Below are 25,145 nucleotides of genomic sequence, written 5' to 3'. Positions count from 1 at the left end.
TACAGGGTTTAGAGCCTTCAGCCGATTCATCTTCTTTTAGCATTGTTCTGTTTGTTTGTATCTTCATTGTGATTTGTGTCTTGAATGGTGACCTTGAGTGCTTAGAAAGGCGCCCAAAAAATAAAATGTATTATTATTATTATTATCAGCAGTTACATCATCATTACCAATATGGAAAATAAATATATATTTGCAATGCAAAATCTAGGTAGAATATATGATGAACATATGTCGTATACATTTATCTTAATTCTAAATACATTTCAGGTATCAAAATGTATTTCACCTTTTATTCTGAAATGTATTTAAAAATGTATAAATACATTTAACTTTATTCAAAATACATTTCAGGTATCAAAATATATTTCAGCTTTTATTCGGAAATGTATTTGAAAATGAATAAACACATTTCTGTTTTGTCCAAATATATTCCACCATCAAAAATGCTCTCATTACAATATGTATTTTTTTATAGAAAATACTTTACAAAATGTATTTTGAAGCCCATATTAAAATGCATTGAAATGTAAAAAAGATTACATGTAATTACCGAAATATTGATTATACCACATTTAATTGTTGAAACACATTTTATAGGTATACATTACCTAAATAAATGTCATCTTATGATCACAAATATATTCTAACGTACTATAGCAAACTTGCGTTCACTTTCAATTTTTCCTGTTTGGAATAGTGGTTAGAGCCCCTGTTTGTGGAACATAGGATTGTGGGTTTGAAACACAGCCAGGCCAATGCTGCTGTATGTTTAAAAATGTATTAAAAACATTCTTTATAAATATATTTAAGTGGCCGATTTTTAATATTATGACATATATTTAACAAATGTATTCAGGAATATATTTTCCTAATGTATTCAAAAATATTTTTGAAATACATTTATTATGGAGCCTGGACCAAAAAAAAGAAACTACTTTCGATTTCAATTCAGTCGTTTTCCCATGCTACATATTGATAAGTGTTGTATTGTTACATTCCACTAGATGGCAGCAATCACCTGCTGTAACCCCTACAATCATACTGTTCAGGTTCTGCTTCTAACACGAAAGAGCAGCACTGTCTCTCAGATGTGCAATATATATATATTGCACATGTGAGAGACATATATAACAATTCAGATTAAGCATTGTTTATAAGCTTTACTCTGTTTTGAAACACCAAAATGCTGCATTTGCCTTGTAGCATTGGGCTTCAAAAACAGTTGGATTGTCTACTGTCTGTTGCCTGTGGTGAATAACTTGGTTTATCCAACATATAACATGGGGCCTCATTCACCAATATTTATTATATATAATAGTTTATTCTTAAATGTATTCTTTAGAAAGGTCCTAAGAATAGTCCCAACCATGAACGATTCATCACCAATGCTTAACACTTCTCAGATGTCACAATCAACTGAATAACTATCATTAAAAAAATTATTATGGAAGCCAATAGGCTAGCCTGTTAGCCTATTCTTAGAGGTCTTTATCAGATCTTAAACATATGCATGTGCAGTGCATGTGGGATGTCTTATTGTAGTTTAAAATAATTACATGAACTGCACTCCAGAGCCACTGAGCTTCTAAAATGAATTTGTCATCACCTCTCACACAGTCAGCCCTGTTGGATATTATGCGATTGCAAATTATATCTTTTTAGAGTGGCCTTTTATTGTGGCCAGCCTAAGGCACACCTGTGCAATAATCATGGTGTCTAATCAGCATCTTGATATGCCACACTTGTGAGGTGGATGGATTATCTCGGCAAAGGAGAAGTGCTCACTAACACAGATTTAGACAGATCTGTGAACAACATTTTAAAGAAATAGCCTTTTGTGTACTTAGAGAAAGTCTTAGATCTTTGAGTTCAGCTCATGATAAATGGGGGCAAAAACAAAAGCCTTTATAATTTTGTTCAGTGTATATGGCTTTTACCAAATTGCCATTCAGAAATCAAACTACTGAAATACAAAAACATTCTATGAGAATTTATTGGATCCCATCAGTGATCAGAACCAGACACTACACTTCTTCCTTTATACAATTTCAATGGGAACTTTTATGCAATGTAAAATTGCTTAATTTTATTAATTTGCATGATTATAGTATCACACCCTTTATAAAGCACATGTTAGTCATTGAACAGACATCTTATCATGTCATCTTATCACAATGGTGATAATGTCACACAGGAATGCCACATTCATGCATCTTATAACAATATAGTTGTAGATGCTTCATTACACATGTATATAGTAGTTATTATTATCTTACTAAGAAATAGACAGTTATTCTCATGTCCTTCTAAACACGACAATGATTACAGTGAAACACCATGTGTTGATCACATCTGACAAAGAGTCACTGAGATTTTCCCATCATACAACTTGAACAATGGATAGAGGGGCTCAGTGAATTTGATGTGGAATTTCTTTATGCGGGTCAGTGTGTCAGAGGAGATACTGTAGAAGGACAGAGTGCCAGCTGGCCAGTCCAGATACACTCCTACTTTGTTATTACCATCACGGCATATACTCCAGGACTTGCCATCACGTCCAACTACAGTGCCCTTTCCACCTCTGTTCCTAATGATTCCTTTATATGCAACTGCTATCTCAACAATTCCCCCACTGATCTCTACCTCCCAGTAACAGCGCCCAGACAGACCCTGTGTACACATCACTTGGCCATAGTTGATAAATCTCTCTGGGTGATCCGGATACGACGGTGGAGTCACTATCTCACGTGTCACCTTTCTGTTCCCCTCAGACAGAGAGAATGCTCTGAATGCTGTGTTTGGGTCCAGTGTGAGATCACAGGCATCTGATGGATGAGACCAAGACAAAACATTTTCAAATAATTGTGATATATAATATATTATGTACAGTCTATTTCTTATTCTTTATTCTCCTTTACTCAATATTAAAACACACTCAGTCAGCAGACAGACACATACATCCAATTATTGAAGTATTGGCACCCTAATGAAATGTGAATGCAAAAAAACCCACAAACAATAAACCTCAGAAAGAAGTATACTTCATTCTAACACAATCATTAATCATCTGGTACCCCAGGACACCATCCACCATCTCAGACGTTGTTGGGAGTACACACAGGCAAGTGGGGGCATACACACTACTGAGTCACATTATGAGTTCCCGTGATGAAATTCACAGAATTTGGTTTAAACAGTAGACTAACTGTATTAAAAAACAGTTAAATCTCTGAGGCTGAAAAAATTATTCTTTATTGTTGTTGTTTATTTTTCGCATTTACTTTTGCTCAATTTCATGAAGGGTGACAATACTTCTTCAGTTGACTAGATGCACACATGCGTACACACAAACACCCTGGATAAAAGGCACATTAGCAAACACATAAACAAACAAACATACATGTGTGCACAGACTCTGTGCTTGCAGAACAAAACACTTACATTTCTTCAGCCCTGATTTCAAATTGCACTCTCCACCATTGTCCATACTGTGAGAAAGGCAAAAGAGCAGGCTTTCATTCAGTGTAACAAAATTATCACATTCAGGAAATTACTGTTCTTATTTTGACAGGAAAAATTAATCAAAGAAACCGTAAGGCAGTAAATGCATCACATCACATTATACTTGACACATTATTGTTAACAAACCAGAAAACATAATGCATTACTGATTACTGATATAGAAAACATCTACAGGACATACTTGAGTTTCTCTAGTCTCCAGTGTGGATCCTCCAGTCCAGCAGAGAGCAGTCTGACTCCCGAGTCTCCTGGGTGATTGTAACTCAGATCCAGCTCTTTCAGATGTGAGGGGTTTGACTTCAGAGCTGAGACCAGAGAAGCACAGCCTTCCTCTGTGACCAGACAACCTGACAACCTGCACAGAGTTGATCATGATTTCACCAACACCAGCAGCAGGTAAAAAGAGAAACATTAGTAGTATATTTCTTAAAAATACCATAATACTGACCTCAGTGTTTCCAGTTTACAATGGGGATTTCCCAGTCCAGAAGAGAGCCGCTTCACTCCTGAATTCCCCAGGTCATTGTTACTCAGGTCAAGCTCTCTTAGGTGACAGGAGTTTGACATCAGAGCTGAGGCCAGTGAATCACATCCTTCCTCTGTGACTCCACAGAATGAAAGCCTGTGGACAATTAATAATGACTTTACAAACCCCAGCAGGATGTAAATAGAGAGAATGGATGCAGAATATGACTAACAAATATCACACTACCGACCTCAGTGACTCCAGATTACAGTTTGGATCCTTAAGTCCAGTGAAGAGCAATTGTACACCTGCATTTTCCAGGTCATTGTCACTCAGATCCAACTTCTTTAAGTTTGAGGAGTTTGATTTCAGAGTTGATGCCAGAGAAAGACAGCCTTCCTCTTTGAACAGACAGCCTGACAGTCTGCAGAAAGTATAACATGATTTAACAAAATGCTGACATTAAGATCTTCCTTGAGATACTGACTAGAAGTTCACAGGGGAACAGGTCTCTAGGCACTTATTACTTATTTCATTAACATACATTTTCCAAACTGTTTACCAAAATATATTCAACACTGTATGTAAAAAATCAGTAATCTACTGGCAGCTGGGTTGTCAGCAATGTACTGTAATTATACAGTATCTTACTGTTGTCATGGTTCTGGAATCCTTCTTTCTCCCTCTTCTGGCCACACTCGCACTTACACACATGCACACACGCCCACACTCCTCTTGGCGCACACACACAACCACACACACCTTCATTCACCCTCAGCTGTTCCTTGTTGCAACCAGCGATCGTGCTAATTCTCCCACACCTGTTCTCTCTCCCCCCCTGATTGTGTTTGCTACTTCTAGCTCTCCTTTTCCCTGCTTCTTTGCCAGATTATTCAGTGAGTTTTCTATGCAAGAGGCGCTCTCTTTCACCTGTTTGTTTCCCTTCCTGCCTGAGTCCTGTCTGGATCTGCTGTATCCTGTGAGACCCGAGACTATACGCCGCAATACCTGGTCCTTTTGCTGTGCCCTGCCTCTGTTACTGGAATATTTCTGTAGTTTGTCTAAGGCCCGTATCGATGGCAGTTTCTGTTTGTTATTTATAGAAGAATATTTCTAAAGACATTGCATTATTGCATTTCGCTTTTGGGTCCTTTCTCACCTGTTATAACAACTGTATACTCGATATCAAAGAAACTAGGGGTGCAATGGCAGACCCCCTGTTTTAGCCTTAGCACTCGATGACAAAATTCTGAAACTGATTCGTCATGAGCCGACCAGCACCCCCAAATCAAAATGTCTTCCTGTGGCTTATCTCTTTTGACAGAATGTGACTGTATTTGGGATAGTGGTGAAGACGTGATGGTGATGACGATCCCTACACATTTTAATTCCCTGTAATGCAATTTCTCAAATGTTTCTATTCATTTTAAGGTGGGAAAGTATTACCAATACACCCCTTACATTTTGCAAATATTTGATTATCTTTTCATGTGACAACACTGAAGAAATGACACTTGCTACAATGTAAAATAGTGAGTGTACAGTTTTATAACAATGTAAATTTGCTGTCCCCTCAAAATACCCCTAAGTGAAAATGTCCAAATTGGGCCCAAAGTGTCAATATTTTGTGTGGCCACTATTATTTTCCAGCACTGCCTTAACCTTCTTGGGCATGGAGTTCACCAGAGCTTCACAGGTTGCCACTGGAGTCCTCTTCCACTCCTCCATGACAACATCACAGACCTGGTGGATGTTAGAGACCTTGCAGTCCACCACCTTCCGTTTGAGGATGCCCCACAGATTCTCAATAGGGTTTAGGTCTTGAGACATGCTTGGCCAGTCCATCACCTTTACCCTCAGCTTCTTTAGCAAGGCAGTTGTTGTCTTGGAGGTGTGTTTGGGATCGTTATCATGTTGGAATACTGCCCTGCGTGCCAGTATCCGAAGGAAGGGGATCATGTTCTGCTTCAGTATGTCACAGTAGATGTTGGCATTCATGGTTCCCTCAATAAACTGTAGCTCCCCAGTGTTGGCGGCACTCATGCAGCCCCAGACCATGACACTAACACCACCATGCTTGACTGTAGGCAAGACACACTTGTCTTTGTACTCCACACCTGGTTGCCGCCACACATGCTCGATACCATCTGAACCAAATCAGTTTATCTTGGTCTCATCAGACCACAAGACATGGTTCCAGTAATCCATGTCTTTAGTCTGCTTTAGCAAACTGTTTGCGGGATTTCTTGTGCATCATCTTTAGAAGAGGCTTCCTTCTGGGACGACAACCATGCAGACCAATTTGATGCAGTGTGCGGCGTATGGTCTGAGCACTGACAGGCTGACCCCCCACCCCTTCAACCTCTTCAGCAATGCTGGCAGCACTCATACGTCTATTTACCAAAGACAACCTCTGGATAGGACGCTGAGCACGTGCAGTCGACTTCTATGGTCGATCATGGTGAGGCCTGTTCTGAGTGGATCCTGTCCTGTTAAACCACTGTATGGTCTTGGCCACCGTGCTGCAGCTCAGGTTCAGGGGCTTGGCAATCTTCTTATAGCCTTGGCCATCTTCATGTTGAACTTCCAGTGACCAGTATGAGGGAGTGTGAAAGCGATAACACCAAATGTAACACACTTCCTCCCCATTCACAGCTGAGACCTTGTAACACAAACGAGTCACATGACACAGGGAGGGAACATGGCTAATTGGACCCAATTTGGACATTTTCACTTAGGTGTTTACTCACTTTTGTTGCCAGCAGTTTAGACATTAATGGCCGTGTGTTAAGTTATTTTGAGGGGACAGCAAATTTACACTGTTATACAAGCTTTACACTTGCTACATTGCATTGCAGCAAAGTGTAATTTCTTCAGTGTTGTCACATGAAAAGATATAATCAAATATTTACAATGTGAGGGGTGTACTCACTTTTGTGAGATACTGTATCTAGAATTGTATTCTCTCTTTCATAAGGTTAATAAGCAATAAAATCTTCAAATAAATCACTATGAGTCATCATCACCCCAAATGAGCGGGACAGACCAAGCTTGGGGTTCTGGACTAGTGTGACAAATACAAACTACTAGCCTCCTCACCTCAGAGTCTCCAGTCTACATTGTGGATCATCCAACATAGCAGAGAGCAGCTTCACTCCTGAATCCTTAAGGACATTGTTACTCGGATCCAGCTCTATCAGATGTGAGGGGTTTGACTTCAGAGCTGAGACCAGAGAACCACCACCTTCCTCAGTGATTCCACAACCTGACAGTCTGGAAAAAGACGATTATTCTATTTAGAATAACTTGGATTATATCATTGTAATACTGGTGCACATTTCAAAACTGACATTGCCAATAAACAACACTAGCAAAATAAACTACTTAAGGTCCTATGCAAAAAATAATCAATGTTGTCAGCCAATAAATACATGATAGATGTCAGAAGAGTGTGTGTGTGTCTGTGTCTGTGTGTGCGTGTCTGTGTCTGTGTGTGTGTGTGTCTGTGTCTGTGTGAGTGTGAGGAGGGGAGTAGCATGAATGATACAAACTGTAAAAGAGGGGTGAATCTATGGACCAAAGAGGGTTCAAATAAAGATGAGTTTGAATGGTTGATAAACCTGGAAAGTATCTTTGAGAAAGTAACATTTCCAAACACAACATTATTTTCTTGTGTAAACTTGCAGAGATAGGGTCCAGCACATTTTCCATTGAGCCCCCAAGAGGTCTGCTAGGGTGATATTCCCTCAATTGATCCCCACAATCCTGCATCATACGTCTCAAACATGCCACAGCAAATATAAATGCTATGGAAATGATTATGCAAAATAACTATATATAGCATTTTATTCTCTCATAAGGTTAATAAGCCCACAAATCTTCAAATAATTCACTATGAGTCATCGTCACCCCAAATCAGCCAGACAGATCAAGCTTGGGGTTCTGGACTAGTGTGACAAATACAAACTACTAGCCTCCTCACCTCAGAGTCTCCAGTCTACATTGTGGATCATCCAACATAGCAGAGAGCAGCTTCACTCCTGAATCCTTAAGGACATTGTTACTCAGATCCAGCTCTTTCAGATGTGAGGGGTTCGACTTCAGAGCTGAGACCAGAGAAGCACAGTTTTCCTCAGTGATTCTAAAACCTGGCAGTCTGGAAACAGATTATTATACTGTTTAGAATAACTTTAGAATAGAGTCTATGGATTACATCATTGTAACACTGGTGCACACTTTCAAAACTGACATTGCCAATAAACAACACTAGAATGAAAGTTTATATAAAGAAAATAAACTACTTAAGGTCCCATGTGGAAAATAATCAATGTTGTCAGCAAATAAATATATGATAGATGTCAGAAGAGTGTGTGTGTGTGTGTGTGTGTGTGTGTGTGTGAGGAGGGGAATAGCATGAATGATAAAAACTGTAAAAGAGGGGTGAATCTATGGACCAAAGAGGGTTCAAATGAAGATTAGTTTGAATGGTTGATAAAACTGGAAAGTAGGTCTGAGAAAGTGAAAAAATTTTTATAGTAAAATCTGTTTCGTTTCAGACATGGATTGGTTGTTTATATTGCCTATTAGCTTACATTCAGTATGTTTGGAAAATTTGAATGTAAGATCCAGACAGACACCACTGCACAACCTTCACTCACACACACACACACACACACACACACACACACACACATAAACACTCCTGAACGTTACTCACACCCCAGATTCAGTTCTCGCTCAGTTCACCACTCTTTAGGAGGTATTGTTTTCCATACATACTAAGTCTGTTGTTTGAAATCATTTTCATCCTAGTCTACCTGTGTGACCTGTTTTAATAATAGTTTTTCCCAACCAGTCTCTACCTAATCCTTGTCTTTATTTTTGCCTGAGACCTTTGACCAATCTGCCTGTGTCCTGGATTTCCCTGCTTGCCTGCCGTCTTGTACCTTTGCCTTGACCTGAACACCCCGAGTTCTCTATCTTGCCTGTTTGAAGTGATTACTATTTTTGAATAAACTGTGTGGGTCGCACATTTTGAACCACAATAACCTGACTTGTCAGTAGTATTCGTTACACTGAACACTACATCTCACACATTACCTAAAACATTTCTGATCCTACAGGCAGCAGTGAGCTACACAGTAACCCAATACACAGGTGAAATAATCTAGAGTATTTCAAATAAAGAAATTATGAAACCATTTCTCATAATATGGGCTCAGAAATGTCTTTCTCCGTGGACACATCCACTATTTAACACAGTGGATACACTATCACATTCATTTATGCAATAGTGATTCACTCTCACTCATAGCTGTATGTAAAGGCAGACCTTTCTGACTTCCTCAGACTGTGGGACCGATGGTCCGAAAAAGAATATCTAGCTGATGGATTCGGGCTACGTTCTCCCCAAAAAACATATTGTCTAAATAACCCAGATGTTGTAAACTTTCGTTGGTGGTTGAGTTAAGCCCTGAATGTATTGTGATCCTAGCAACACCTCTGTTGGACTGTACCAGGTGGTTGGGGACTTTGTCCTGCTGGGAGCTCAGGGCTGGTGGAGGTTCACCCATTGACAACAACATATGTTTTTAGTCCCTTGTTGCAGTGTAACTCGGCTGTGATATTATTATAATGAGTGATGGCTATTAAGGCTTAATTAGCATTATTTTAGCAGCAGGATATTTTGCTGGCAGCACTCATATTTTTGTTATCACAATAAATGTATATGGCAATACAGATAACAATCTAGTCTGTGAAAAAGAACAGACAAGAGTAACATTGTTACAGACATTCAACATAAAATGTACAGACTAGATTGTTAAATATACTGCCTTATATATTTCAATGATGGATTTTATTTTGAAAAGGAAAATCTGAGTTAGCGCTGCTAGCATAAAATCCTGCTGCTAGAAGAACGGTAATGAAGCCACGAATGGCTATAACTAATTATAATGTTTATTATCACCATGTCATATTAAAAATAAAAAACTATTACTCACTTCAGAGTCTCCAGTCTACATTGTGGATCCTTGATCAAAGCAGAGAGCTCAATCACTCCTGAATCGTCTGGCTGATTGTAGCCCAGATCCAGTTCCTTCAGATGTGAGGGGTTTGACTTCACAGCTGAGACCAGAGAAGCACAGTCTTCCTCAGTGATTCCACAGCTAGACAGTCTGTAAAGAGATAATGGTCATGTCAGAAATGACAAACAGTTCTGAATAACATTAGAATAGCATCTTTATATCACCACAATGTCATGTCAACTTTACTTAAGGGCATACTTTTAAAACAGAAATTGCCAGCACTAGGAACTAGAATGTTACTTCCAATATAGAAAATCATCAACGTTGTTATTCAAACAATGTTAACGTGTTTGTGTAAGGAATGTAGCAGGAATGATAGTGAACTGAAACAAGAAACCAGGCAAGCCTAGTTCAGCCAGACTGCAATTCAATTTGGTGCCCCCTCGAGATTTAATCCCAGGTCGCCCACGTGGAATGCTGTATCGTTAACCACTACAACACAGACCTGTACGTTTTACAGGTGCCAGTATAGCCTCGTGTCAACCCTGAACAAATCCTCTTTTTCCATTGGCCGTTTTAACAGCCAATTGGCTATTCGTGAATGACAATGATATAGTTTAACTGACTAACGTTTCTTACTAAGTTTACCTCCACCACAAATATCGTCTATCAACATTATGGCGTTTGCCACTGGCCGTTTTAACAGCATATTAGCCAGTAATAGGCTTTACCAGTATTTACTAACTTACTGGAATAGTCATGAAATTGAGAAATTTCTAGTGAGTCTGCCAAAGCTAAATTTTTCTTCTATTAGTGAATGACATTGATACAATAACTATCAATAAAGGTAACGATAACTAACTTTTTCATCAAGTGAAAAGACGAGAGAATTGTGGAATCTACCAGAAATAGTCGCAATAATGTACAACCGTAAATTGTTTTATTGCAAACTTCAAATAAAATTAATAAACGTTGTTGCCCTCAATAGAAGTCTTCCATGTTAGAGGCACTGTCTTTAACCACTATGCCACGACATTACATGTCTCAGCAGTTGCTAGACTCCATTGAGCATTGTATTAAACTGACTAACGTTTCTTATTAAGTTTACCGCCACCACAGCGTCTATTAACTGTATGGCTTTTTTAAACTGTATGGCTTTTTTAACAGCTTATTAGCCAGTAATAGACTTACTACTATCTACTCACTTCCTAGGAATAATCATAAGAACAGAGCAAATGCTAGCGAGACTGAAGATGAACATTTACATGTCAGAAACAGTCGCAATATAACCGTATACAGTTTCAGTTAAGCCTTACCATAACGTAACTACTGTATGTTGTAGCCAGAAAATGTGTTTGTCTATCCTGACCCAAAACGCATACATGGATTCGTACTTCGAAAATCCACCAGAAACAGTGCAATATAAGCGTAAACTGTTTCATGTCAGGCTTACTATAATGTAGATACATTTAGCCAGCAAAGTTTTCATCTATACGGAATAATTCATACTTCGCTTTGCCTGTGAGGAGATACGAACAAGGGACCTATAGTTTACAGGTCCGCTTCTCTAACCACTACGCTATTTAACTCAGTCAGACAGTCACTCACTCACTTAGTAAGAGACATTCGCTCCGCTTAGGCGGTCCGGCAAAAAGTGGGGCGGATCTGTAAACATCAGAGGGTTTAAATGAATATTAGTTTGAATGATTTATAAACTTGGGGACATATCTCATAGCACCAACTACACCAGATAGTCCAGCTATGGCCATGAAGTCAGATTTGTTTCTTTGTAGTTGGTGAACATCAAGAGGAAACTGAATGATTTGTTAGACGATATGGGGTCTGGAGAGGTCATTTATTGTTTAATGTAATATTCTACTGACAAGAGGACTGAGATATACGTGGTTCATCTGTGCTGCATAGCTGCATTTTCCCTGTGGCCAAGTAGATCTGAGTTGTCACAACCTTTATCTCTGGTGTTATTAGGATGTTTCTGTTTGTTGGTGAAGTGACTGCATCCCTGACTGTCTCTACTATGATCATAATTCCCTCTCAATTAAGATGATGCCTTTTTAAAAGCTCAGTATCATGAAATGTTTCTAAAATCTTGTCCTGATTACGAGGCGGATTGCCAGTAGCCCTTTTGGGATTGTACATTGAGTCTTAAAATATTTTCTGAATGTGGCCCCTGTTGTAGAGGGTTCCCCAAAAGGTTAACGGCAGGTCCCCACTATGGAAAATTAGATTTCCGGCTTAGGGTTTAGGTTTGTAGTAAACATTTTGTATACTCTCAGAATTTTTATTACTTTTAGATCTAGGAGTAAGATTTAGTGTTTAGTGTTAGGTGACAGAGTGAAGTTTATTTAAGGCATAAGTGTTAGCTTACTGAGTTTAGGGGTGGAGTTAGTATAAGGGAAGAGTTAGGTTACAAATAGGTTTAGGATTAGAGAATAAGGAACATGGATTTCTGAGTTTCCAGTCACTATATGGACACAAAAACAAGATTGTGTGTGTTTTACTGTAAATCCCACTGGATAAGAGCAACTCCTAGATAACATAAATGTATATAAATATGTGCATTTGAAGTTAATTAACTAATCAAGTAGCTCATTTTCCTGTCTTAAAGCAATAAGATCTGAGGTTACAGTCATCCAGTCTGGGAACAGGAGATTATATATTAGATGTACAAGGCTTTCATCATAATAATACTGTATACATCAAAACATTACCAGGACTTACATTGCTCTATTACAGGTTTTCACTACCGGCAGCAACCTCCGATAACCTTCCTTTGATGTCTTGTATGTCTTCATGTCAAACTCCTCCAGCACCTCCTCTGACATCAGTAACAGGTAGGCCAGAGCTGAACATTGGTGAGGTTGTAGTTCTGTTTCTGAAAGAGTCCCTGATCGTAGGGAGGTCTGTATGTCTTCAACTAGAGAGTTGGCACCAAGTTCATTCAGACAGTGGAACAAGTTGATGATCCTTTCTGGTGAGGATTTCATCCTTATCATCTGTGAAAGGTACTCTACCGTTCTCTTAACGGTTTCCTTATTACTCTGTGTTGTACTTCCTGTCTGTGTCAGAAGGCCTCTTAAGATAATCTGATTGGACTCCAGTGAGAGACCCAGAAGGAAGCGGAGGAACAGGTCCAGGTGTCCAGTCTCACTGTTCAAGGCCTGGTCTACTGCTCTCCTGTGTAAGTCAGATAACCTGTCTGCTCTCCAGTGTAAGTCAGATAACCTGCCAGATGTAAAAATGTGCTTATAATACTGATGTGAGTTCTGAATGGGGGGGGGGACATATTTATTCTTGCCCAGACAAGATTCTAAGGCATGTACTGCTGCTAGGAACTCCTGAATGCTCAGATGAACAAAGCTAAAGACCTTGTCTTGATAAAGCCCATATTCTTCTTTAAAGATCTCTGTACACAGTGTTGAGTACTCTGATGCCTCTGAGACATCAATGCCACACTCTCTCAGGTCCTCCTCATAGAAGATCAGGTTGCCCTTCTGAAGCTGTTGGAAAGCCAGCTTTGACAACTTCAGGATCATCTCTCTATCTGACTGAGAAAGTTCCTTGGGATTTGTTTCTGTGGATCTGTTGTACTTTTTGTTTTTCATTCTGGTTTGGATGAGCAGGAAGTGTTCGTACATCTGAGTCAGAGTTTTGGGGATTTCATCTTTCTCTGCTTCTTTCAGCATCGTCTCAAGGACAGTGGCTGATATCCAACAGAAGACTGGTATGTGACACATGATGTGGAGGCTTCTGGATGTTTTTATGTGCATGATGATTTCATTGGCCAGATTCTGGTCTGTGATTTTCTTCCTGAAGTACTCCTCTTTCTGAGGCTCATTGAACCCTCGTATCTCTGTGACTTGGTCAACACACTCAGGAGGGATCCGATTGGCTGCTGCAGGTCGTGTGGTTATCCAGAGGAGAGCAGAGGGAAGCAGATTCCCCTCGATAAGGTTTGTCAGCAACACGTCCACTGAGGTTGGTTCTGTGACATCACAGCACTTCTTATTGTTTTTAAAGTCTAGAGGAAGTCGACACTCATCCAGACCATCAAAAATGAAGACTGTTTTTTTTAAACCATCTTCAATACAATCAATCTCTTTTAGCTCTGGGAAGTAGTGGGTAATAAGTTGCATTAGACTACATTGGTCCTTTTTCATGTTTAAATCACGAAACGGAAGAGGAAATATAAAATTAATGTCCTGATTCTCTTTTCCCTCTGCCCAGTCAAGGATGACCTTCTGCACACAGACTGTTTTTCCAATGCCAGCGATTCCTTTAGTCAAGTTTCTCAAACCTTTCCTTTTCAAATGTTTGTGGTGACCATGTAAATCTACCAGAGGTGATTCTGACATATGCTCTTGTGATGAGCTAGTCCTGTCTGAGAACATGTCTTCATGGTTCAATGATGTAGATGTTGGTTTTCTGATCAACAGAGCCGGGCTCCCATTGTGCTTCTGATGTTGATTTATTGGCTTGAAGATGTCATTGCAAGTGATTGGTGTCTCTGGTCTTGTTTGTCTCTTGGACGCCATCTCGATCTGTCTGACTTCATGTTCTTCATTAACTCCTTTACTTTCACCCTCTGTGATGTAGAGCTCTGTGTAGAGGTCCTTTAATAGAGTTCGGTTTACATGCTGTCCAATTCCTTCACACAGGATTTGATACCTCGTTTTCAGTTTAGTCTTCATTTCTTTTTTGAACCTCAGAAGAGTTTGAACTATAAGAAAACATAAAAAGTTGAGAATGAAAATAGTAAGATACATTTCTCAAATAAACTTAGACTCAATGACAACCTTTGAGTGTTAAAACACTATCTGGCATATAAAAGTATTTTATATAATAGACAATATCTTAGGTGGGTTAATGTGTGTCTGTCTGGAGAGACTCATTAGAGAGACAACTTCCTCTAAAATGAGTCTTTCTGGGATCTCTCACTTCATGTTTCATGTTAGATAACTACGGTATGGATCAAATTAGTACTGATACACCTTTCCTCCATTTGCTTTGTGTGTCTCATGGACTGATACAAAAGTTAAGGGTAGAATGATAAAAGGCCCGAGCTGGGAGAACACAGAGAAGGAACGGGGGAGAAGAATTCAGGAAGGCCTGTGAAGGAGACGGGTCGGTGTCGTGTAGATTCTCCAATGAGACCAACGTGACTCCAGTTCAAACAGCCGTACACAAGTGATCAGCACCCCTGGTGACAAGCCCCCCTGTCCTCCATCCAGCCCTGTCTTAGATCCACCAGTCAAAGAGACCTGGTACCCCTGGTGACAAGCCCCCCTGTCCTCCATCCAGCCCTGTCTTAGATCCACCAGTCAACCAGTTGCAGTTGTTTTACAGAGGGTATCGATCTCTATCATTTATATCAGCCGGTGATGAACATAGATCACCAGGGGCAGTTTGTGGAAGAGAGAGACTAGGTGGGTTTCTAGGACTGTGCAGATGTACGTGCTGTTCTTTCAACCCCTCAAACTGTAAGCAAATCTGTTTAACACTAGAACCGCTAAGACCTTTCAGTCCCCCAGTATCCACCAGAGCAAACACCGTTTGGCCTCATTAGCATATCAATCATCCCTATTAGCACATACATTCTCCTCCACAGCATCATCAGACAGCCACAGTATCAGTTTGTCTACTGTGTTGATATCTGTTGAGATAAATAAAGTTTAAATAGTGCTGATTTAATAACCATGTATTTCTATGTTTCTGTTTTATTCAATTGTATGCTGCAGCCAGGTTAGTAAAATATGATTGAATACAATAACTATAAAGGTTCAAAACTCCATCATACTGTTTAAATTCTCACACCTTGTCTCTGGGAAGAATAAGACAGCCTTTTGTCTCACACTCACTCACACTCACTCTGACTTTTCACCTGTCTTATTGAGAGAGATAGGATTAAAACCCAACAATTAACATGCAAAAGAAACCGCCTCCTATACAGCAGGAAGAGACCTTCTGTCTCCAACCCCCTGATGTCCTAGACTAGGTTAGGACAATAGAATGTTAATTCCTGTAAACTTGTAAAGATTTCACACCTGAATGCAAGAATCTGTTGATCTGTAACCGAAAATGACCCCAAGGGGGCAGAGCCTCTCCTTCTTCAGATTCTGATACACGTAAAATTCTCTACAATTTGGTGACCCCGACGTGATCTCTGAAAGAAGAATCGGAAGGACTGAAAAGTTGAGGCCGCTGCTGACTCTTATGTTGGGCCCAAAAACTAAGTAAGCCAAACCTGTTACATCAAACTTGGCATAGGGTTATGTAGGAAATATTAGGCATAAGAGTCAACAGCCATCAACTCGTTAGTCTATTAAAATCTGTAAAAGTAATTGATAAAAGTAATATCCAATTGAAAACTACGTTGAAAACGATAAGTCAAAAGCAATGTCTGTGAATTGTGTGTGATTCAGTTCTGTTCGGTTTTGGCAATTTTTTACTCATCAAAACAGTGACACAAAACACAGGTGAAACAATCTAAAGTCCCTGAATATTTGGCTTTCTCCGTGGGCACACCTATGACTTTGTTTTCCTCACATTTATTTATTTTCCTTACATTGCTCATAGTATACTAAATACTATGAGCAATAGTACAGTTCATAAAAGGAAATCAGTCAATTAAAAGATTAATTAGACCCTAAGCTATGGATTTCACATGATTGGCAATACAGATATGCTACATAAATTTGAATATCGTGGAAAAGTTTTTAGTTTTTTTTGGAATTCAAATATAAAAGTGACACCTTCATATATTCTAGATTTATTACACAAAGTGAAACATTTAAAGATTTTTTTGTTTCATTCTTGAGGATTACGGCTTAAAGCTCATGGAAATCAAAACTCCAGTATCTCAAAATATTAGAATAAAAAATTTATAATTGAAGACCTGAGAAGAGCTCTAATCAGCTAATTAACTATGTCAGTCAGTCTCACTACACACTACCACAATCATGGGGAAGAGTGCTGACTAGACAATTGTCCAGACACTCATTGACACCCTCCATGAGGAGGGTAATTCACGGAAGGTCACTGCTGAAAGAGCTCGCTGTTTGCAGATTTCTGAGTCTCCAGTCGCTATATGGACATATAAACAAGAATGCGTGTGTTTTACTTTAAATGCCACTGGGTAAGAGCATCTCCAAGATAAAAATCTATGTAAAGAAATATGTGCATATTGAGTTAATTAACTGAAAAAATAGCGAATTTTCCAGTCTTTAGGTTATTCTGGAGCCAGAAGATAATACATTAGATATATAATATATAATATGCAAAGATTTCACACCTGTATGCAAGAATCTCTTGATCTGTAACCGAAAATGGGTAAAGCTTAAAAAGCCTGAAAAATGGTCCATGGTATATTATAGTTCACATCAGAAGTTTGTGAGTGTCGACCAGGGTACATGTATACATTTTAGATGTATGAGTTCTTGAAAAAGAGACCTTGTTACGCCTGTTAAATTAAATTAAAGGTCCGGATTGGGTCGGCCGAGTTAGACTCTGGAAAATTTTAAATAAAAACAGCGAGGCGGCAACAGAGTAATAGACTCTGTTAGGCACAGAGATAAATTAAGACTTTTTAAAGCCAGCTTAACAGCTGTGAAGGTAAGGACCTGGTAAAGCTGACGTTGAGTAACGACAGGCGTAAAGTGCCATGGGAAGGCCCTTCAGTGTTTCCTCGTGACCATACTGAAAAATAAGAATCAATTTGAAAATAGGTATAGTCGAATTGTATGAACATACACTTAGGAAATGTACAGAGGCCTACTGTAAATATTTTGAAATAGAATTGTGTTGATAATTTGAGTCTGTGGCAGCGACTTACACAGTGTGTGGTTTGTGATAAACATTGTATAGGCTAAATAAGACAGTGTTGAAATTGGGAGTTTGCGGAAAATGACTCCAGCAGTGATGATTGTGACTGTAAATAACTAATTGCATAAATAAGATTGGTTTGTTGGAAGTTACAGAAGCTATAATGTAAAGTTGTTTGGAAAGCGTAGGCTATGGTATGTAGAACGTGTTGACTGATGGAAGCTTTGGGAAAGTTTGTGTGGGGTTTATTGATCTGTGTTGTAGTCCTTTTCGCTCAGGTCAGAGGAGACGGGCCAGGGAGCATCAACCGGTTAGATCATTCCTTAATACAATCCTGGTTTTTCTCTAACATATTTGGAGGATACAGGAGTTACAGCTTTCATATGCTTTAGTAAACTATGTGGGTGGGTTTAGTATGTCAGTTGTGATGGTTTTGTGGAAGTTGATGAATGGATTTGAGAAAGTATGGTAACTAGAAGTGTTTTTTAGTTAAAGCACCTGTAGTTAGAAAAATGTTGTTTTGTTCCATGTCCTGGCAACCATTCCCATGCAGCTAACCTATTGCATTGCGATTAGTGCAGGATTTTAGGCAGTTGGACTGCGGCAGTTGGACTGCGGCAGTTGGACTGCGGCAGTTGGACTGCGGCAGTTGGACTGCGAGATGGAGTAGTGGGTGCTCCTGTATATAATGGTTTTTGGATATTGAATTGTGAATATGTCTGGCTATGGTCGACCTAGTAAATGCTGGGTGTCTCTGTAAAGCACTTTGTGACAACTGCTGTTGTAAAAAGGGCTTTATAAATACATTTGATTGATTGATTGAAATGCATTTGTCCATTTTGGTATTCCCTGTGCACGAGGGATCCGATTGGCTGCATTGGGTGTTCCTTGGTGGAATATTTGTGTATTTGTTCGAGATTGTTGTTAGCCTGGAAGTGTTGCCTTAGCCAGGTTTTGCTTTGTTGAATGTACACTGGGGTGAACGCATTCATTGCGTCGTTAATGTGGTTCTTTGGCGAGGCCCATTTTTTCGGCTTTTGCCTTAGTGCCGAATCTGCAAAATTGAAATTTGCCTCCTGGTGTTGTGGTGATGGCTGGCACACGTGGAGGTGTTCGCTTGCTAACTTAGGATTGTATAAGAAAATAATGGCCTAAATTTAATTAAAGCGATAGATTGGAAATTGATATAATGATGCTAGGACGTTCATTTTGTATCTCCCCTAACAAAATACAGCAAAGTGTTATACGTTTGTTGAATTGTTGAAGATATTGTCAAGGATACATTTCCGGTGCGCCTTAGAGAAAAGTCTCACTGACAATGGCTCCGCGTTCACTACGTAGTTTTTTGCTTATTACTGTTTACGTTGTTTATTAGGGGTTCTCCAGTAGGATAAAAATGTTTTCTCCTGAACCATATATCGGATTTACTTGCCAGCCATACTTCTGAACAGGGCTGACAATTAAACTAGTTGCTATGTCAAAAATCCACTGAACTATGACATCACAAAGTTAGCCCTTTATGCTAACTCTAATGACCAATAGCGTTAATTAACTAATAGGCTGTATCTTTTGAACAGGCCTTGTCTGGTAATCTGGGATACCAGGCATTTGTCCGGTGGGCCGAGGCACTTTTGGGGCCGGTATAACTTAAAAACGTAGTGTGTGTGCGCCCATGATGGTGATGATTAAATAAGATAATCGTCATCGCTAACATAGTACAAGTAAAACTACTGCTGGCGGTCACTCAGTCAATGCAAAATAGAGCAGCATAAACTATTTGGCATTGTTTCTGTAGCTAGCAAAGTCCTCTTATGCTGTGCAACTTCGGCTAACTATTCTAACGGTAACCATTTCCAGCTGGAGCCTTCTAATTTCAGAATCCTAATTCCAATGTTTTTTCTCTTATTATCGCTGCTGTCAAATCACACATTTTAAATCTGAAAACTGACATGACTGCTATACAAATAGCTGAACTAAAATAGTTAGGTCATAATCGCCTAATGTGACGGAGCAAAATCCCTGTTTTACTTTGCCAATTTTAGACCAAGGTCAGAAGAATAGATCTGGAGTCTTACTTTCACAGATTTGATGTAGAAACAAAGTCAATCATTTGAGGTAAGGAAAATGTAAAATGGCCTATTACAATGATCTTCAAATAGGGTCACTTGATAGACTATTATTTTGTTAAAAAGTACATTTTCAGCGGTGAATAGTGAAAAGTCTGATAATACCTAACTATCTACAATCAATGTCAAATAAATCTACAAACTAGGAAACACTTACAGTCATCATCAGTCTGACGTGGTTATATATATTTATATATTTCTAAGTTCTACAGTATGGCTCTGTTACTGTGCTTGGAGTTTATTCATTACTAAATCCAAATTGTGCCTATAAGATGTCATATTATGTTTTTGTCCACTACTGTATCACTTTCACGGATGCTTGTGTCCATGTAATAGACAAGACTATCTAGACACAAACAACATGTGAAAGATTGTTTTCCTTTGTTTTGTGTTATTCATTTATGAAACAATGCTACTAATTACAGTATATTGTAATATATTGTGTATATGTAGGTGGAGAAGGAGAGGAAGGTGTTGATGCTTACTGGTGTCTGCAGAGGAAGAGGTCACTGACATCTCTGGTAAAGTCCAGCTCATAGCAGATTAGAATGTTTAGAAACGGGATCATAAAGCTACCGGCTGATTTGTACTGTTAGGTCTATATTAGGTCTTTCATTCTGACTTTCTGTCACTTGTTCACCTGGACAGTGTGATGTACTGTCCACTCTTATGCTTCATGGCACACCAACTGATGGCTGTCCACCTGTCTTCTTCCACTCCCAGTTATCATGTCTCTGTCTCACCTTTCTCTCTGTCTCCCCCTCTCACTCTGTTAAAGGTCTCCTTGTTTGAGGTGATCTCTGCTGTCCATTGGTGTGGAGTTCACCTGCATCATTATGACTTCTATACTTCATACAAACTAACATTTTATTAAGAAAATTTAAATGATACGTAGACTTCTAGCAGAGCCTTTACTTTGACAATTCTACTTGAGTATGTAGATTGTGTAGGCCCCACTGCACTGCCATCTCTGATCACCAGGGAGTCAGTTAAGACAAGTGAGTACACTGGTCCACTTGTCCACGACACTTACTACTCAGCTTTGTAGTGGTTTAAGTGAATAATACAGTAGGTACATATATTTAAGGGGACTGTGTGGATGGTGTACTGGTGGGTATTGTCTGACTGATTGTGGTGGGCCAGTCTGGGACAAAATGACAGAGGAGATTTTTGGTCCCAGTCCAGCTACAGACACAAAACCAACTTTGTTGTACATGTTTAGGCTATATCCAGTTCATATGATGAAACGTTTGATGATCTTAGTATGCTAATGACCTAATAGTGTTAATTAACTACTAGGCTGTATATTTTGAGTCATTTTCCAACTACAGACCGGAAACCAACTTTTTTTCACCAGTTTAGCAATCCACACTTCAAATCTCATGAAGCTTAAAAAAATACAGACCTTTCGATAGGTAAACACTATTTTGAACCATAAATACTTTTTTAAACAGGTATTAGATTAGATTCAACTTTGTCATTGAACAGTACAAGTACAGTACAACAAAATACAGTTTGCATCTAACCATTAGTGCATATAGAGGAGGGCAGAAAACATATTAAGTATATGTACGTACAAGTGGAATGTATGGATGTGCAATTAATGCAAATGCTATTCTGAATGTGCAGCGGAAAATATACAAACTTACAGGAAATGTACATAATGTATGTAAAAGTCGTATAAGTAGTTGTGTGGGTACAAGTGGCAATTCTCAATGGCATTCTGAATTTGCAATCGAGGCAAATTGAAGGAGTAGGGTAGCTAGCAAGCACAGCACATGTTCTTGAGGAAATGTACTGCTAGTTTCATATTGCCTTTTTATATTGTTTGTTTTCCAACATCTTACTTTTGCTTAATTACTTACATCCACTTCACCATTTGGGGGTTACACTGCAGATTACTTGTTTATTCATCCTGTTGTTTATTTATTTTTCTCTTAGTTTTTGCACTGACTTCTCTACTGGACAAAAAATTTGACAAACTACAAGCACGCATTAACTTTCAGTGGGACATTGCGAGCGGTTGCATTTGTAAAGACCTGGTTGGATTCTACAGTGCCTGAGTCAGGCATCAACCCTGCTGTCTTTTCTATCTACTGGCAGGACAGAACTTTGAAGTCAGGCAAACGGGTCTACAACTCTTGCTGGGAGACGGATGTTGCAGTGCTTTCAACACACTGTTCACCAGACCTGGAGCTACTGACTGTAAAGGTACAGCCGTTTTACCTTCCGCTGGAATTCAGGTCCACTATAATCACTGCAGTCTATATACTCCGCAGGTGGATAAAACGCACGCACTGGAGGACCTATACAGAGTAATAAATGGACTGCTCACCTTGAAGCAGCTTTTATAGTTGTTGGTGATTTAAATAGGTCAAATATGAAGTAGGTTTTGCTGAAATACCACCAGCACATTAAGTTTCCTAGCCGTGGGGATCAGACACTTGACCATCGTTTTTCACAAATATGAATTGGCTACAAAACCCCTCCCCCGTCCGGCTTTTGGTAAGGCTGGTCACACATGGATTATGCTCCTCCCATCCTATAGACAAAGACTAAAATAACACAGGATGACACTGTGTTATTAGGTGCATTTGATAAATAAACTGTGAAACTTAGGATATCGTTGCAAATAAATATTCAGTCTAATACAACTGATGAATTATATATGAAGCTGAATCTTCTGTAAAATAATCAGCCAAATTCATACAGATATTAGGCCATGTTTGATATTTTGTTACTCTCCGAATAAAAAAGGCATGAGTAGCCTAATACATTGTTGAATTATCAAGATATAATTTGTATTATGTTCCAATAAAAATGTATTTGTTGAATAGTCAAGACTATTGTTTGTATTTCACTATAGTATGTATATACATTTGATTAATTACATAAGAATCTGAATTTGGTCAAATAATCTACACAAATTCATAGACAGATGATTGGATGTTTGACATTTTGTTTCTCTTCTATTGAAAAACAGTAACATGATACATTGTTGAGGCTATCATTTGTTTTTATTTTGAACAGTTATTTAAATTCAATCAATACTTTTTTTTATCTGGGAGTATCACCCATACATCCATTGACATCATTCATTCAGTGAGGGGTGATTAGCACCTGCTCCGGTAACGCCAAGAGGTGTGTGCTTTGGGCAGATTAAGTTGGAAAACAGGATTAAAAAAACAGGTAAATAGTCTCTAAATAGTTGTGAGTTTCTGAGTTTAGAATTCTGACAACGGAAACAATGTAAAAAACACCTATTTAGGAAAAGTCATGGAAAGAGGAGGGTGTAGCTTTCAAAATTCCACTATTATCGTGCCCAAAATAATTCACGTTAACGATATTATCACAATATCTTTAGAAAATTTGACAGAAGTTTATATTTGTTGTAGTTGGAGATTCTTGCTTCAAATTTGTCTCAATTGAAAAATGACAGGAATTTAATTAAACTGAGTTCTTCCCCTTTCATCAAATTCAGCTCCCCAAAAGGCAAGGAAAATACAAATTGGACAGCCTGATTGGTTTTTCCTACAGCCCAGTCCAGAATGAACTTCTGCACGGAGACTGTTTTTCCAATTGCAGTGAGACCATTTGTCAGAACAGTTCTGATAGGTTTGTCTTGACTAAATATGGGTGTGAAGATGTCATTTCATTTGATTGCCGTCTCTGATCTTGCTTGTTTCCTGGTTCTTGTCTCAATCTGTCTCACATCATGTTTATTACTGTCCTCTCCCTTTCCACCCTCTGTGATGTAGAGCTCTGTGTAGATCTTATTGAGTGTTGGGTTCCCTTGTTTAGTGATACCCTCAAATACAGACAACTCTTCATCAGGTTAGATTTGAGATCAGGATGGGAAATCATAGCAAGCTCATAATAATATATAAATATCACAGATTATATTAACTATGTCAGTTTAAACACTTACAGTATTGTATTCCTTGATAAATAACACAGAGAAAATGAATGCTCCTTTATAGAATGACAGTATTCAGGGATGTGCACAGGTAAGGCTCAACCAGTGCAGAGCACAAGCCCCTTCACTATCTAGTGCCCCTTTATTATCTAGTGCCCTTCACTATCTAGTGGCCCTTCACTATCTAGTGGCCCTTCACTATCTAGTGGCCCTTTACTATCTAGTGGCCCTTTACTATCTAGTGGCCCTTTACTATCTAGTGGCCCTTTACTATCTAGTGGCCCTTCACTATCTAGTGGCCCTTCACTATCTAGTGGCCCTTTACTATCTAGTGGCCCTTCACTGTCCGGTGCCCCTTCACTGTCCGGTGCCCCTTCACTGTCCGGTGCCCCTTCACTGTCCGGTGCCCCTTCACTGTCCGGTGCCCCTTCACTGTCCGGTGCCCCTTCACTGTCCGGTGCCCCTTCACTGTCCGGTACCCCTTCACTATCTAGTGTCCTGTCTGCCTTGGTGACGTGTGTCATGCACACCGATGGGCGTGTGTTGTCCGACTTTTTTAGCGCGTCACTCACGCCAACATCGTCCTTCTGTGTGAGCCGACAACTCCGCCCACTTTTTCGGATTCAACACATGCCTTTTGGAAGGTCTGTGTATGGTCCTGACAGTGTTGTAAGATCTCTGTCTCTTCTCTTTCCTCAATGTTAAGTAATTCAACACAGATTCAACCATAAAGACTTACTTTTCTCCAGTGTGTCAGCAAGCTCCTTCTGGTTCATGTTCGTCCCATCTTTGGCACTGCTCTCCTTCTCATCAGACTGAATCAAAGTTAATTAAATATCAGAACAAAATTAACAAATTCATGAATGACTCACAGATGATCTTTACTTGGGGTAAACAGTAACAAGTGTACATAAGAGGACCACATACACTGTATCTGGAGGACAGGTCTGTTTGATGACTCTGGAAGGATTGTCCCCTGAGAATCTCTGATTCTGATCTCACCGGCCGGTCTCTGTGGAAAAAACATGACATTACATCTACACTCTACAGTAGAGGTCTTCATGGGTCCAAAAAGTTAGATAAATTCTGAAATTAACCAACATCTTTCCCACCCGACCCGATTTGCATAAATTAAAATTAGAAAAAAAATGTTAGAACATTACAAATGGATTAGAAGATAAACAGATCAGTTCTGAAAAGTACTGTAGAAAAAAACTAAACTGCCTATCCAGATCCAAAAGACATGTTCA

General features: G+C 39.2%; 2 protein-coding genes across 2 annotated transcripts in view; both read right to left on the bottom strand.

Annotated features, from left to right (window-relative positions):
• LOC105006816 (protein NLRC3-like) overlaps window positions 1–25,145 on the bottom strand; it is a 925,414-nt gene that overhangs the window by 893,991 nt on the left and 6,278 nt on the right. The window lies entirely within an intron of this gene.
• LOC109615607 (NACHT, LRR and PYD domains-containing protein 12-like) lies at window positions 1,976–24,419 on the bottom strand. The gene is given in 11 exon segments (XM_034294943.1): window positions 1,976–2,825; window positions 3,442–3,488; window positions 3,704–3,877; window positions 3,971–4,144; window positions 4,239–4,412; window positions 7,088–7,261; window positions 7,971–8,144; window positions 9,991–10,164; window positions 12,754–13,817; window positions 13,819–13,859; window positions 24,221–24,419. Coding segments are annotated over 11 exon segments (2,874 nt in total). The 3' UTR covers window positions 1,976–2,346.

The sequence above is a fragment of the Esox lucius genome, chromosome 11 (genome assembly GCF_011004845.1).
Source record: "Esox lucius isolate fEsoLuc1 chromosome 11, fEsoLuc1.pri, whole genome shotgun sequence".
Lineage (NCBI taxonomy): Eukaryota > Metazoa > Chordata > Actinopteri > Esociformes > Esocidae > Esox > Esox lucius.
The sequence above is the reverse complement of the archived record's forward strand: the minus strand, read 5'-3'. Positions and strand labels throughout refer to the sequence as shown.